The 16,130-nt window shown below is 43.0% G+C and overlaps 1 protein-coding gene across 1 annotated transcript in view; it reads left to right on the top strand.

Moving 5' to 3' along the window:
- siae (sialic acid acetylesterase) overlaps positions 1 to 16,130 on the top strand; it is a 58,807-nt gene extending 42,677 nt beyond the window's left edge. The window contains exons 6-10 of the mRNA XM_078530662.1: positions 2,747 to 2,850; positions 9,163 to 9,296; positions 11,808 to 11,962; positions 12,618 to 12,810; positions 14,937 to 16,130. Of these exons, the coding sequence (XP_078386788.1) occupies positions 2,747 to 2,850; positions 9,163 to 9,296; positions 11,808 to 11,962; positions 12,618 to 12,810; positions 14,937 to 15,176 (826 nt within the window). The 3' untranslated portion in view covers positions 15,177 to 16,130. The remainder of the gene's footprint in view (positions 1 to 2,746; positions 2,851 to 9,162; positions 9,297 to 11,807; positions 11,963 to 12,617; positions 12,811 to 14,936) is intronic.

Here is a 16,130-nt window from a genome sequence, read left to right as displayed (position 1 = left end):
CATCGGAGAGGGGAAGGTCAGGGGGGTATAGTGAATACGCGGCTGGGGCTGGGATTGGAAGATGGGGTGGGGACGGAGGGACAAGCAGGGGTGGAGGGTCCCAGATGGGTATTGGTGTCGATGAGTTGTTGGAGCTTGCGTTCCTTAGCACTTGAGAGAAAGAGAAAAAGTTTCTTGTTGAGGCGTCGGATGAGGCGAAGAATAAATTGAAACTGGGGGCACGCGCAGCTTTGAAAAAGGGTGCGGCGGTGCTGCTGGAGGGAGAGGTTGAGTGTGTTCATATGGCGGCGCATGGCACTGAGTGTGGATCTCAGAATGCGACGGGAACAGCAGTCCGAGAAACGTTTTATGTCCCAGAGATACCTGTAATCCTGGGTGGGTTCGAAACAAGAGGGATGGAATTTCAGTTGAAATCCACGTGGGGTGAGTCAGAGACGGAGACAGTCACTGAGAAAGGAAATATGGCTGTGAAAGCGGGTTTTAGTAAACACCTTGTCAAACACCAGGAGAGAAATGGAAAGCAATGAAGGTGAACAAGGCAGAAGAGACAGGCGGAAATCCTGTTGGAGAACAGAGCAATACTTCTTCAAGGAAGGCATTTCTTGAAGAGAAGTGGCAGTCAATTAAACACAGAGATAAAAACAAAAGACTACTACACTTTCCTGAGTACTGGTATCAGTGGCTCATGAATCAAAACACCACTCTTTGAGCCATATGTTTAATTTGCTAATCTGCTTGCCCCATGCCATTTACTGCATGACTGAGGGAACAGTCCAGAGTTTTGCATTTTATTTTGGACTTGGAGATGTTTGAAGGACTGGCTGATATATAGGTATCATAGTATACTCACCAGCAGAGGGAATAATACTATGTTCTGAGTATACTGAATAATGTGGAGTGCATCAGGAATTAGTGCTGGCTCCCCCATTATTTATGATCTACATATCATGATTCAGAAAAACAAATTAAATTGGCCACTGTGCAGATAAAGGCACACTGGGGAGAGGCTGTAGAGTATAATTAAATACAGAAGGACACAGACAATATTTGCAGTGGTCAGGTGAAATTTAATGCAAATAGATGTGTAAGTCTTGCACATGGGAGGTATATTTCATGAATGGTGTAAAGCACGAGCCAGAAAAGAGCTGAGAATAATCTGGGAGTTATAGTAAACTCTCTACTCCCTGTTTTCCAGTGATTGTAGATCAGTAGTTAGCAGAGCAAGCTATATTGACAAATGAATGGAGCTCCAGCCTCAGATCCTGTGAAAGGCATGTAGTGCTCTGGTTGGCTGCACCTTAAATACTACAATCAGTCCTGGTCATTGAGTCACAGCCTGGAGAGCCATGTGGCTAATCTGTGGTGTCAGAGGACTCAGTTATGACGAAAGGTTAGGAAACCTTTTGATTTATCAACTTTGAAAGGAACCAAATCAGACATTGGTGATGAGTTTCTGCTTTGGGTGCATTCAATGACCCAGGTACAAATTACACAAGTTTTATTTGCTTAAGTTTCTGTTCATTCTCATTGGCATATCATTGAATGGAAAACCTTCTATGAAGCAGTGCAATCAGCCAGCATATTAGAATACAATTTTTAAAAAAGTTGTCATTAAAATATGTTAGTTGATATATTTGAGAGCGGTAACTTGGTGCAGATTTAATAATACAGCTGAAAATGGGTTTATCACAAAAAAAGGTTTTTATAAATTTGTTTAGTCCTCTACCTGTGAGTAACTCTATTTTAAAATAACTAAAATTGACTTGAAAAACTCTACTGAATTATTTACTTTGGTCAGTTTCTTAGTAAATTAAAAAAAACACTGTAAAAATATCACAAGCTTGCCCAGCAGTGTCCATTCACCCAAAGAAGCAGCTTCATTTTTAAGCTTCTCTGAAAATGATCACAATAAATGGAAACTCTCAATGGTGATGAATTCACCTTGGTACAATGGGTCATTTTGTGAGCAGGACCTGCTTCTAGTAGAATGATTTTAAGCTAGCACAAAAAAATCATGAAAACATGATTTGTGTTGAACACTACTTGCATTTGAAATTGTGATCCTTTTTGTTGGTTTGGCAGATAACTGGTGAGTTAGACTGGAGAAAAAACACAGTAAAACCGAGCAGAAGCTTGAGGCCAATAGGTGGAATTAAAAAATGATTCATTGTGAGTACTGTTTCAAGTCACAACACGACAGAAGGACTAGGGGACCTAAACTGGAAAAAGAGAAGTTCAGGGCTGATGTGAGGGAACCATTCTTCATGCAGTGTCAATACCTGAATGATCAAGACTTTGATTTTGGATTTTGGTCAATCAAAAGACAGTTGGTGCTGTGAGATGTGTGGTATGGGTTCCAAGGAATGGTGAACTTGATGGGTTGAATAATATCCCCTATCTCCACTCATCTTTCAGCTCATTGACAATAGATTGGAAGAGAAAGTGGACCAAAAAGTATCTTTCTATGGATAGTTAGCAACTGAACTCTGAACTATTAAGGATGGAAAGGTTTGGAGAAGACAATTTCACAAATTATCAGAATGAATTTTAGCAAATGGCAGAGAATGTTTGCTGGAGGGACAGGAAGACAACATTTGGTGCTAAATTAATTTGTGGTTCGCTAGTTTTTTAAAAACTGTTTAATATGCTTAAGAATTGCTTCCTGCAGATTATTCTGATACTGCTATGTTCCTAATTGTATGTTTGGTGACTTTATCCTTTTTCATTTCAGTGTTGGTTATGACAGTCAGATAAATGAAGAAACTGGCCCTCATCAACCCACTGTCTTGTGGAATGCAATGATACACCCTCTGCGTAGGATGGCAATCAAAGGAGCCATCTGGTATCAGGGTGAGATATCTACTGCATCAGAGCACTGCACTACGAACGACAGTAGTTCAAGAAAACGGCTCACCAAGGGCAGTTAAAGATGTGCAACAAATGCTGGTCTTGCCAGTGTTGCTCACATCCCAGGAGCACAAAAACAATGGGATACAACACTGAATGGTTAAGCATTGTTAAGAAAGATCAATGTAGGTGAAGGGGCCTTTCACATAAGGGTGGAATTAAGGTACATTTAGATTTTTAAGGGATTTGTACTTGATACCAGTTGGTTTCAGTAAAGCTTTTATTGGCACACAGAAATTAACACAGTAGTGCCTAGACAATAATTTACAGTGTCTAGACAGTAATTTACAGTGTCTAGACAGTAATTTACAGTTCCGAACAAATTATAGATCACCTGAGGTAACTGGACAGGGTAGCATGAATTGTCTATTTTTTTTCTTGTTCAGCACCTTCAGTGAGAGGGTGTTAGGCTCTGACCAGCATTAACACCTGTCTACACAAGCTAAGGTGTTCTCTACTCCTGTATTTGACTGTCAGATCGCTCTTTTATCCCCCAAAGTACTTGTTATCTGACTCACTAAGATCAATCGCTTTTGACAACACCAACTCAAACTCTGCTTTTCCAGCTTACTCAGTAAGCTTAAATATCATGAGCTCAATTTTATACAGATACTTCCTAGAATTAATCAACCACTGCATTTCATTAGTAAATTAATCCATTAAAATCTCATTCAATATTTTAAGGGCAGCACAACTCTTACCACATCACATGACATTTATTTCAAAGTGGTTAATACCAGAAAATACATTCTCCAATTCTGCTTTATTTATGTGCTTTTATCAAGAACTTAGTTTACATTTGACACATGCTTTTACACCTCGCTTGACAATCACAAAGCACAGTTCTGTCTTATACATATCATTCGTAAATACTTATATTAAAAAATAGCGAAAAAAAAGTTGTCATTCTCTTACAGTCCCCACCTTGAGGAGGAATCTTTTCCGGCTCCTCACATTTACACAATTAATTTAGAATTTGCTGCATTAATTAAAAACTGTACTCTCTGTTGCCCAAATGTTTCATTCAGCATCACAAGTAACATAACATGATTATTAGTGCAATCAGTATAATGCCTTGAGCATAAATTTTAACCACAGACCAAAACCTCATCCATTATATGCTCCTTCCCATCATTTCTGATTTTTTAATGTTGCTATGCTCCTTTCTGTGATGGCATTATTTTGTACAACAATGACTAAGCAATCCTTCTCCTTCTTAGACAGTCCCTTGGGATCGCGGATGACTTGCTTCCACTTTGGCTCGATAGATTTTGAGATGGCTGATACGTCCAATCTGCAGGCTCTGGGGCAGATTGCGCTTAAAGGGTTGGGTAGATGGGTTGTTTGGAGGTTCGTGCATTCGCTCTGATGCCTTGACTTCACTCTGAACGTTCCCGACAAAGTCTGTTGATGTGTTTGGTGCCCTCCCGAACGAGACTTCAAGCCAGGGTCTCCCATGAGTTGGTGGGAATGTTTGGCCTTTTCAGTTGCTTTGAGGATATCCCCAAAGCATTTCCACTGTTCTGGGAGATTCCTGTCATGATTAAGTTCAGAGTAGAGCAATTGCTTTGTGAGTCTGGTGTCAAGCATATGAATAACATGTCCTGCCTAGCAGAGCTGGTTTTGAGTAATTATCTCCTCAAAGCTGACTCTTCCACCCTGGGAAAAAGCTTCTGACTATCTACTCTGTCCATGCCACTCATAATTTTGTAAACTTCTATCAAGTCGCCGCTCAATCTTCGTCGCTGTAGTGAGAACAATCCGAGTTTCTTCAACCTCTCCTCATAGCTAATAACCTCCAGACCAGGCAGCATCCTGGTAAACCTCCTCTGCACCCTCTCCAATGCCTCCATATCCTTCTGGTAATGTGGTGGCCAGAATTGCACGCAATATTCCAAGTGTGGCCTAACCAAGGTTCTATACAGCTGCAGCATGACTTCCCAGCTTTTATACTCAGTACCCCTGCCAATGAAGGCAAGCATGCCATATGCCTTCCTAACTACCTTATCCACCTGCGTTGCCACTTTCAGTGACCTGTGGACCTGTACACCCAGATCCCTCTGCCCGTCAATGCACTTAAAGGTTCTGCCATTTACTGTATAACTCCTGCCTGTATTAGACCTTCCAAAATGCATTACCTCGCATTTGTCCGGATTAAACTCCATCTGCCATTTCTCCGCCCAAGTCTCCAACCGATCTATATCCCGCTGTATCCTTTGACAATCCTCTTCACTATCTGCAACTCCTCCAACCTTAGTGTCATCTGCAAACTTACTAATTAGCCCAGTTACATTTTCCTCCAAATCATTTATGTATACCACAAACAGCAAAGGTCCCAGCACTGATCCCTGCGGAACTCCACCAGTCACAGCTCTCCATTCAGAAAAGCACCCATCCACTGCTACCCTCTGTCTTCTACAAATTTTACAAAGAGAGGTAAGCTGGGGAGAGTGGACTGGATGCAGCTATTAGAAGGAAACATTGTGTCAAATCAGTGGGATGCATTCAAAGGCGAGATTCTATGGGCACAGTATAAACATGTCCCCACAAAGTAAAAGGGTGGTACTGTCAAATGGTTATCCAGAAGCATACAGGGTAAGATAAAGCAGAAAAAGAAAGCTTATGACAATCACAAAAAACTTATACTGTAGAAAGCCTAGAAGAATATAGAAAGTACAGGGGTGAAGTAAAAATGGAAGTTTAGAAAGCAAAGAGGATACTAAAAAGTATTGGCAGATAAAATCAAAGAAAATCCTAAGATGTTTTACCAGTACATTAAGAGCAAGAGAATAATTGAGGAAAAGGTCGGGCCTATCAGAGACGTACATAGTAACTTGTGGGTTGATGCAGAAGATGTGGGCAGGGTTCTTAATGAGACTTTGTCTCTGTCTTCACCATGGAGAGGGATGATGCAGACATTCTAGTTAAAGAGGAGTGCGAAATATGAGATACAATAGGCATAGTGAGAGAGGAACTACTAGAGGGACTGGCATCCTTAAAGCTGGATAAATCATCAGGGCCGGATGGATTGTATTCCAGGATGTTAAAGGAAGCCAGGGAGGAAATAGCGGACGCTCTGAGGATTATTTTCCAATCCTCACTAGATACAGGCAAAGTCCCAGAGGATTGGAGGTCTGCGAACATTGTACCATTATTTAAAAAGAGGGATAGGCCAGAAAAATATAGGCCTGTCAGTCTGACTTTGGTGGTGGCCAAATTATTGGAAACAATTAAGAGACAGGATAAACTGTCACTTAGAAAGACATGGATTGATCAGGGATAGTCAGCATGGTTTTGTTAGGGGAAGACCAAGTCTTACTAACTTAATAGAATGTTTTGAGGAAGTAACAAGGAGGATTGATGAGGGTAGTATGATGGATGTTGTCTACATGGATTTCAGTAAGGCATTTGACAAGGTCCAACTTGGCAGACTGGTCAGGAAACTGAGATCTCGTAGGATACAGGGGAAGGTTACAAATTGGATCCAAAATTGGCTAAGTGACGGGAAACAAAGTGCAATGGTCGATGGATGTTTTTGCGAATGGAAAATGGTTTCCAGTGGAGTTCCACAGGGCTCAGCGTTGGGGCCCTTGCTGTTTTTGCATATATTAATGATTTAGACTTAAACGTGAGAGGCATGATTGGGAAATTTGCAGATGACACAAAAATTGGCTGTGTAGTTGATTGCGAAGAGGATAGCTGTTGACTCCATAATGATATCAATGGTTTGGTTGAGTGGGTGGAGATGTGGCAGATGGAATTCAATCTGGAGAAGTGTGAGGTAATGCATTTGTGGAGGGCAAACAAAGCAAAGGAATACTCAATAAATGGGAAGTTATTTAGAGGGGTTGAGAAAGTGAGTGGCCTTGGAGTGCATGTCCACAGGTCCTTGAAGGTGGCAGGACAGGTGGACAAAGTGGTCAAGAAAGCATATGGAATGCTTTCCTTTATTGTTCGAGGTATTGAATACAAAAGCAGGGATGTAATGCTGGAACTGTATAAAATGCCACAGCTGGAATTTGGAGTACAGTTCTGGTTAGCACATTACAGGTAGGACATAATTGCTGTGGAGAGATTGCAGAGGAGATTTACAAGAATGTTGCCAAGGCTTGAAAATTGCACCTATGAGGAAAGATTGGATAGGTTAGGGTTGTTTTCCTTAGAACAGAGGAGGCTAAGGGGTGACCTAATTAGTGTACAAAATTATAAGGGGCCTAGATAGGGTAGACAGGAAAGACCTGTTTCCCCTAGCTGAGGGGTCAATTACCAGGGGGCATAGATTTAAGGCGATTGGTAGAAGGATTAGAGGGGACATGTGGAAAATATTTTTCACCCAGAGGGCGGTAGGTGTCTGGAATTCACTGCATAAGTTGGTGGTAACCTGCAAGGCTACGGACCAGATGCTGAAAGTGGGATTAAAATGAATGGCTAGTTTCTTTTTTTGGCTGGCGCAGACACGATGGGCTGAATGGCCTCTTTCTGCACCGTAACTTTTCTATGGTGTTAAGTTAATGCAATAGCATGGATAGAGGACCGGCTAACTAATAGGAAACAGAGTTGGAATAAATGGGTAATTTTCAGGTTGGCAAACTAGCTAGTGGAGTGCTGTAGGGATCAGTGCTGGGGCCTCAACTATTTACAATCTCTATTAATGACTTGGATGCAGGGACCAAGTGTATTGTAGATAAATTTGCTGATGATACAAAGGCATGTTGTGAGGAGGATACAAAGAGTCTGTAAAGGGATATAGATAGATTAAGGGCAAAAAAATTGGCAGGTAGAGTATAATGTGAGAAAATGGGGAGAGAATTGAGAACACTGCAGTATCGGGATACCTGGATATCCTTGTATATGAATCACATAAAGTAGTAAGTAATAAGGAAGGCAAATTGAATGTTGGCCTTTATTGCAAGGGGTTTGGAGTATAAAGATAGGGAAGGCTTGCTACCGCTGTACAGGGCATTGGTTAGTCACATCTAGAGGGGGTGCTATGTGCAGTTTTGTCGCCTTGAGATACAGAATTGCGTTGGAAGCAGTTCGGAGAAGCTTCACTAGATTGATACCTGGGATGAAGGTGTTTGTCTTATGAGGAAAGGTTGAGCAGGTTGGGCCTATACTCATTGGACTTTAGAAGAATGAGAGGTGATCTTATTGAAATTTAATTCCAAGGAAGCTTGAAAGGATAGATGCTGAGAGAATGTATGGAGGCTAAGGGGTGACCTAATTAGTGTACAAAATTATGAGGGGCCCAGATAGGGTAACTCCTATCATAGGGGAATGTAGAGCTAGTGGGCACAGTTTCAGAAGGAGTTTCCTGTTTGAGATGGAGATGAGTGGGAATTTCTTCTGAGGATCATTAGGGTTTGAAATTCCCTTTCCCAGCCAGCAGTGGAGGTCAGGTCATTGAATATATTCCAGGTTGATTAAGACAGAATTTTGATTGACAAGGGAATCAAGGCTTATGAGGGCAGGGTGGTGGCTATTAGGAAGGAGGGGTTAAGGCCACAATCAAATCAGCCATGATCTTATTGAATGGCAGAGCAGGTTTGAGGGACCGGATGGCCTACTCCTGCTTCTACTTCTTGCGTTCTCATGTAGGGAGATCAGTCCATACTCTGAGGAGTGAGTTTCCAGGCAGGGTCTGCACTGGAGTGACTTCCAATATGGAAGTCAGCTGGGACAAATGAAGGTTCAGTGACAGCAAAGGCCAGTGCTGCAACTATAGAAGCAGAAAATCCCATTCAGAAACCGGTAGAGAATGATGGTAGATCCAGTGTCAGTTGAAGGGGTATGATGAATGTTGAATTATGCTGAGAACCTGTGGGATTCCAAGAGGATATGATGGGAAATCTGTTTGTGTGTGTTGGGTGGGGGGGGTTGCGGGGAGCGGCAGTTTGTGGGGGGGTGGGTGGTGTTTGGACGGAGCTCCCCCGCCAAGACCAGCAGGAGGTTCATCCTCTGCCAAGTTCAGCAACGTGAAGTTGGGGAACTGGAAAGTGGAATGCTGCAGCTCCGTTTTAACTGCTGTCCCACTCGTTTCCTGTCAGTTGAGTTAAAATCCCCCATCCTCATTTAATTCTTGGAATGCAGTTGAATTAAATTGAATCAAATGAAAGTTGTTCTCATTATAAAGTGACACAACACTGAGCTGTGTGTTGATTTTGATGGTCTTTGGTTGAATGGCGAAAGTGACACTAAAGACTTTGCCCCTCACATCTGATCTGAGGCTTATTGCTCCATGTGATTTGCTTGTAGGTGAAGCAAATGCAGCCTGGCACAATATGGAGTACAACTGCACCTTCCCAGCTATGATCAAGGATTGGAGGCAGGTTTTCCATCGAGGATCTGGAGGAGCCACAGAAATAGACTTTCCTTTTGGATTTGTCCAGGTAATTTAAAACTGAAATAAAAGCAAAATACTGCGGATGCAGGAGATCTGAAATGCTGGAAGAACTCAGCAGGTCTGGCGGCATCTGTGGAGAGAGAAAAACAGAGATAATGTTTTGAGTCCATATGACTTCTCCTGTAGAAGCGTCATAATTGGACTCAAAATGTTAACTCAATTTTTCTCTCTCCATAGATGCTGCCAGACCTGCTGAGTTTTTGCAACATTTTCTGTTTTAATTTAAAAAGAATATGTTTTGAAGTTCAGTTGCTATATTGTAGGCAGGATCATCCATTACTGCACAGGCAGCTTCAAAGTTCAGTTCATATTACAAACTGCACTTGCATCAGATATACCTACATGACTAGTCAGGAGTTCCTGGGGCTAGTATTGATGCATCAGCAACATCAGGTGGCAGAAAAACAGAGTCATGCAGCCAGCTGTTGGGTCAGGGGGTGGGGGAGAGCAGTGTGGTGGGGGTGGGGGGGTGAAATTATGAAGCGGAAGGGTGTGGCGTGTCAGAGGGAGGGTGTGTTGGGAAGGGGAGTGGGATTTATGATGGTGGTTTATGTCCGGGAGAGTTTTGAGTTGACTCTCTGTCTCGAATATGCCAGTCAAGAGCTAACTCCTATAATTCTTATGTTATGGAGCGCAGTTCCCTCAGTACTGTCCCTCTGGCAGTGTAACACTACTTCATACAGCCCCTTTGACAGTGTAGCGTTCCTCCACTAATGCTGCACCGACAAAGTAGTCTCTCAGTACTGCCGCTCTGACAGTGTAGGACTCCCTCAGTATTGCCATTCTGACAGTGTAGCGCTCTCTCGGTTCTGCCATTCTGACAGTGTAGCGCTCTCTCAGTAATGCCTCTGACAGCACTCCCTCAGTATTGCCCCCTCAAAAGTGTAGCAGTCCCTCTCTGACAGTGTAGCATTCCTCCAGTACTGCAGTGCTGACAATGTAGCACTCCCTCAGTACTACCGTTCGGACAGTTTAGCACTCCCTCAGTACTTCCCCTCTAACCGTGTAGTGCTCCCTCAGTCCTGCTGTTGTGACCATATAGCACTCCCTCAGTAATGCCTCTCTGACAGCTCCTCAGTCTCCTGCCGTTCTGACAGCACTCCCTTAGTAATGCCTCTAAGACAGCACTCCCTCAGTATTGCCCCCTTGACAGTGTAGCACTGCCTCTCTGACAGTGTAGCACTGCCTCTCTGACAGTGTAGCACTGCCTCTCTGACAGTGTAGCATTCCTCCAGTACTGCTGCACTGACAATGTAGCACTCCCTCAGTACTGCCATTCTGACAGTTTAGCACTCCCTCAGTACTGCCATTCTGACAGTTTCGCACTCCCTCAGTACTGCCATTCTGACAGTTTCGCACTCCCTCAGTACTGCCATTCTGACAGTTTCGCACTCCCTCAGTACTGCCATTCTGACAGTTTAGCACTCCCTCTACTGCCATTCTGACAGTTTAGCACTCCTTCAGTACTGCCCCTCTGACAGTGTATCGCTCTCTCAGTCCTGCCATTCTGACCATGTAGCACTCCTTCAGTAATGCCTGACAGCACTCCCTCAGTAATGACCCTCTGACAGTGTAGCACTCCCTCAGTAATGCCCCCTCAACAGTGTAGTGCATTCCCTCAGTACTGCCTCTCTGACAATGTAGTGCTCCCTCGGTAATGACTCTCCAACGGTGTAGTGCTCCCTCAGTACTGTCCCTCTGATGGTGTAACACTTCCAAATACTAACCCTCTGACAGTGTAGCATTCCCTCTGTACTGCCTCTCCGACAGTGTAGTGTTTCTTCAATTATGAGCCTCCGACAGTGTAGCACTTGGTCAGTACTGCCCCTCTTACTGTGTTTTTAATTAGTCGGTCATGGGATGAGGGCATCACTGGCTAGGCCAGTATTTATTGCCCATCCCTAATTGCCCTTGAGGGCATTTAAGAGTCAACCACATTGCTGTGGGGTCTGGAGTCACAGCCAGACCAGGTAAGGACAGCAGATTTCCTTCCCTTTACGACAATCAATCATGGTTTCATGGTCATCATTAGACTTTTAATTCCAGCTTTTTTTTAATTGAATTTAAATTCCACCATCTGCTGTGGTGGGATTCGAACCATGGTCCCCAGAGGATTACCCTGGGCCTCTGGAATACTAGTCCAGTGACAATACCACTATGCTTGTGCTCCCCCTAACACTCCCTCATACTGCCCCTCTAACAGTGTGGCACTCCCTCAGCACTGTTATTCTGACAATGTAGCACTCCCTCAGTAATGCTCCACTAATTTAATTTCATAGAAGCAAAATACTGTGGATGCCAGAAATCTGAAATAAAAACAGAAATACTGGAAAAACTTAGCCGGTCTGGCAGCATCTGTAGAGAGAGAAACAGAGTTAATGTTTTGAGTTGGTATGACTTCTTCAGAGCTTCATATTTATTAATGCTTCAATACTATAAACACTTCCATATTTATTAATTCTGGTTTATAAAGATTGCTGGAATTATTCTTTTGTAGCTGTCCACCTACCACCAAGCTGTCCCAGATGATTCTTTCCCATGGATACGCTGGCATCAAACTGCTGATTTTGGTTATGCTCCAAACCCAAAGATGAAGAGAACATTCATGGCAGTTGCAATGGACCTTGGCGACGAGAAATCTCCTTATGGCACGTATGTAACAAAGTTTCAAACAGGCTTTTGCGACATGTCTGAGTGACATCAGTCCCACACATCTGGATTCATAATCACCTGTGAAAGGCGGCTGCACATACTGTGTATATATTGCTTTGCAGAGTCACTGGAAACTGCATTGTCACAGAAGCAGAGGGAGGGAAACAACACCATTTGGGCATAATGGGTAATGGCAACAGTTAAGATTACCTGAGCAGACAAACTGAATGTGAAGTAAAGGAGCCATGTAAACAACTATTGCCACATGGCAACCCATCCTAAGATAAAGAAGTTGCTTTCATATAGTTTGACCATCCTCGGGACAGATCAGTGTACCTCACAACCAGGCAATTACTTTTTAGGCACATGCAGCACCAATTTGTGCACAGCAAGATCCCACAAAAGGAAATGAATGAATGAGTAAGGCGTGTTTGCCAGGAGCCCAAGAGAACACCTGTTCCCTTCTTTCCTGCCATGGAATCTTTTACATCTATCCAAAGATGCAGACAGTGCCTTAGTGTAACATCTCAACTGACAATGCTGCTGCACTCCCTTAATGCTGTGGTGCTGTTCTGGGACTGGAAGATATAACCCATTCACTTTGCAGAATTGGAGGGCTGGATGAGTGTGCAAGTAAACGTTTAATATTTTTCAGCATTCATCCTCGGTATAAACAAGATGTTGCGTACAGATTACACCTTGGTGCTCGAGCAGTGGCTTACGGAGAAAAGGCAGTCGTTTTCCAGGGCCCGTTTCCAAATGACCTCCAGCTCAAGAATAGCACAGAATTGACCATCACCTACACACAAGAGCTGACTGTGTTGGAGCTCAGTAATGATGTATTTGAGGTATGGTACAGCTGCACTCAGCTTATAATAGTCAGACTGCTCCAGACACATACGTTTTATAGCAAGCGACGATCTGACTGCACAGAACAAGCTTTTTACTTTGCATATTGAATACAGTTTGCAGAGTTGGTGTGATCTCCTCAGGCTGCTACCTGAATCTTCCCAAAACAGAGGGAGCAGGCTCCTTTTCTATAACCTTTAAAACTCCTGCTGCCTCCTTTAATATTTCCACATGTGGGTAGGTGGTTTATAATCAGGAGGGTATGGCCCTGGGACTCCTCATAAGGTTGAACATGGTTGCCACCTACCACCCTTCCTCAGCTGATGAATCAGTACTCCTCCATGTTGAACACCAGTTGGAAGAAGCACTCAGGGTAGCAAGGACACAGAATGTACTCTTGGAGATAGACATTGAAGCCCCCACCCAAAGTCGCTCAGTAGCACCACTACTGACTGAACTGGCTGAGTTCTAAAGGACACATCTGGCAGACCTGGGCTGGGGACAGATAGTGAGGGAACCAGCAAAAAGGAGAAACCTATTTGACCCTTGTCCTCGCCAATCTAGATGCACCTGTCCTTCATTGCATTGGTAGGAGTGACCGCTGCACAGTCCTTGTGGAGACCCTCCATCGTATTATGTGCCACTACCACATAAATGGTAGTGTTAAACGGGTTAAATGCAAAATAGATCTAGCAGCTCAAAACTGAGCATTTATGAGCTCCTGTGGGCCAAGAGCTGCAGCAGAATTGTGTTCCACCACAATGGCCAGGTATATCCCCCACAACACCATTACCATCAAGCCAGGGGACCAAACCTGATTCAGTGAGGGGTAGGAAAGCATGCCAGGAGCAGCACCAGGTGTACCTGAAAATGAGGTGCCAACCTGGTGAAGCTACAACATGGAATGACATGCTCGCTAAAGAGTGGACACAGCATGCTATAGTCAGAGCTAAACAATCTCACAACCAATGGATCAGATCAAAGCTCTGAGCTCTGCCACATCCTGTAGAGTGAATGATGGTGATCAACTAATTGGAGGAGAAGGCTCCGCGAATGGAGGTTGCTCACCACCACCTTCTCATGGGCATCTAGGAATGGGCAATAAATGCTGGCCCAGCCAGTGAAGCCCACATCCTGTGAATGAATTTTTAAAAAATCCCTATTTCCTTTAATTTGCTCGGCCACTTCAGAAAGCAGTGGATCAGGATGGTGTGAGACTGCAGTCACATATAGGCTACGGTAAGGTCTGCAGGTTTCCTTCCCGAAAAGAGATCTCTGCCCTCAAATTCTCCTGCAGCTGTCACTTTTGTGAGGTCGTTGTAGGTCAGTCAGTGCAGCACAGCGCACATTTTGTAAAAAAAATCAGTTTTTGTGTAGTGGGGAGCTTTGAATGATACTAATGGGCAGATTTGTTTATGTTGGATAATTACACCAAAGCAGGGAAGACATGAAATGCGATGCAGTCGATGACTCACAGAGCTGCTCTTCTCACTGATGCAAGATAAGACAGTGCAGAGCAGGGAGAAACAGAACGGAAGGAAGCCATTTATCATAGTTATTATAATCATTATGTGCCCCAGTATTCTACTGAAACGGAATTATTTGAAAATCAGGTTCTTCCCGCTTGTCAAGCAACATAGATAATCAAATCTACTAATCACTTGCACAAGGTGTAACCAGGAGATTGCTAGCCCCTGCCCATCACAGCATCCATTCTTAATGTCTGATCAGGGTCGGCAAATTAAATACCTGCTTTCCTACAAAGGATCCTTAATTCAAGTATCTCATTGAAACAAAATGATGGTACATAGATCATCTGCCAATGAAGGGGCCTGCTTCGCTCGTTAAAGAAAGTAAGTTTCTTAATCCAAGATGTGTAAAGAGAAACAGCCTATAGTAGTCAGATAAAATAAAGTTCTTGTGGAGGGTGAAGAATTATCACCCATTGCAAATGCCAGTGACAGGAATTGTCTAGACAATGCCGTTATCTTGTGGTTGCAGAATAAGGAGATCTGTGACCAATGTAAATGAACAATGTGGCGGAAAAGCGGTTGCTGATCAGTGGTTGGGATGCTGGGATTAATGCATCATTAATGAGAGGATATTTGCATTTTTCTCTCTTTAGGTGTGTTGCTGCACAAAGCGGAATTTGTCCAACTGTAAGTGGGTCTCTGCCCCCATTGTCAGCCACTCCATCAACACACTGTCTTTATCTCTAAACCAGTGTCAGCAGAAGGTGACTAGTATTCGCTATGCTTGGAAGGAGTGGCCATGTGACCTGAAGAAGTGTCCCTTGTACAGTAAAGGCTATAAATTACCTGCCCCATCATTCATGATACAACCAGCCCACAATGGACCATTCTGAATGTCATCTACCAAATTATTGTTTTAAAATATTAACTGTACCAGCTGTGAGACCAGAAAATTTTTTACATAAATGATAGGAACAATTATGCTAATTAAAATATACAAGTAGATCATTGTACCTCCCTCACCCCTTATAATAATTATATTGCTGTGGCTTACTTTCATATATATAAAACCAACTTTAGTGCTGGTCCAGAACTCATTCCATTTGAGTAATTTTAATTTTGGTAATTAATGTACAGAATCTGGAAGATATATACAAGTACAGTGTGGCCCTATGGTCTCATTCCTAAATTAATAGATTTTCTACTTTATCTTTTTCCGATGTTTTGAATAAATAAACCCTACATGATATTAGTAATTCAATTTGAATAATAAACCTATAGAGACAGTAATCTACTCAGGGATCTAACAGTATTGGGGCATGAATAGTTCTCTCAACCACATGTACTTTTAGTATCTGAATTAACAATTGATTTGAACTGCTTGCAGAGAATAAATTAGGATCCAGACTGTAATCTGCAGATATCCATGTGATAATTTTGATAGAACAAAGGCCTTGGATTACAGACTCAACAGAATGGCATCTCACAGACAGAAGCCAGGCTCTGGGCTGGAGTTCAAAGCCCCGTCAGTCCATCTATTATCGGCTATCAGGAGAAACAGGTTCTCTGTTCTTTTACTGTTATCAGAGTGACAGGTTTAAGACTGGAAGGTACCAACCCTGTCTTTACAAGGCTAACTGCAAAATTAACCCAATGAGGAATGAAGTAAAATTTTGGGCATTACAACTGCTGCAATATTGTACTGTTAGAATCAGGTTTATGATGCTGTATGAGGATATGCTTAAGAACAGTGCACTGGAAGAATTTTGAACTTCTCATTTTCTGCATGTTTCCCTGCATGCATGCCTGAACGCAGATGGGGGTGGGTTTGATCTAAAAAAAATGTT

Source organism: Cetorhinus maximus, chromosome 2, assembly GCF_964194155.1.
Source record: "Cetorhinus maximus chromosome 2, sCetMax3.hap1.1, whole genome shotgun sequence".
In the NCBI taxonomy this organism is placed as follows: domain Eukaryota; kingdom Metazoa; phylum Chordata; class Chondrichthyes; order Lamniformes; family Cetorhinidae; genus Cetorhinus; species Cetorhinus maximus.
This window is presented reverse-complemented; position numbering and strand designations above follow the sequence as displayed.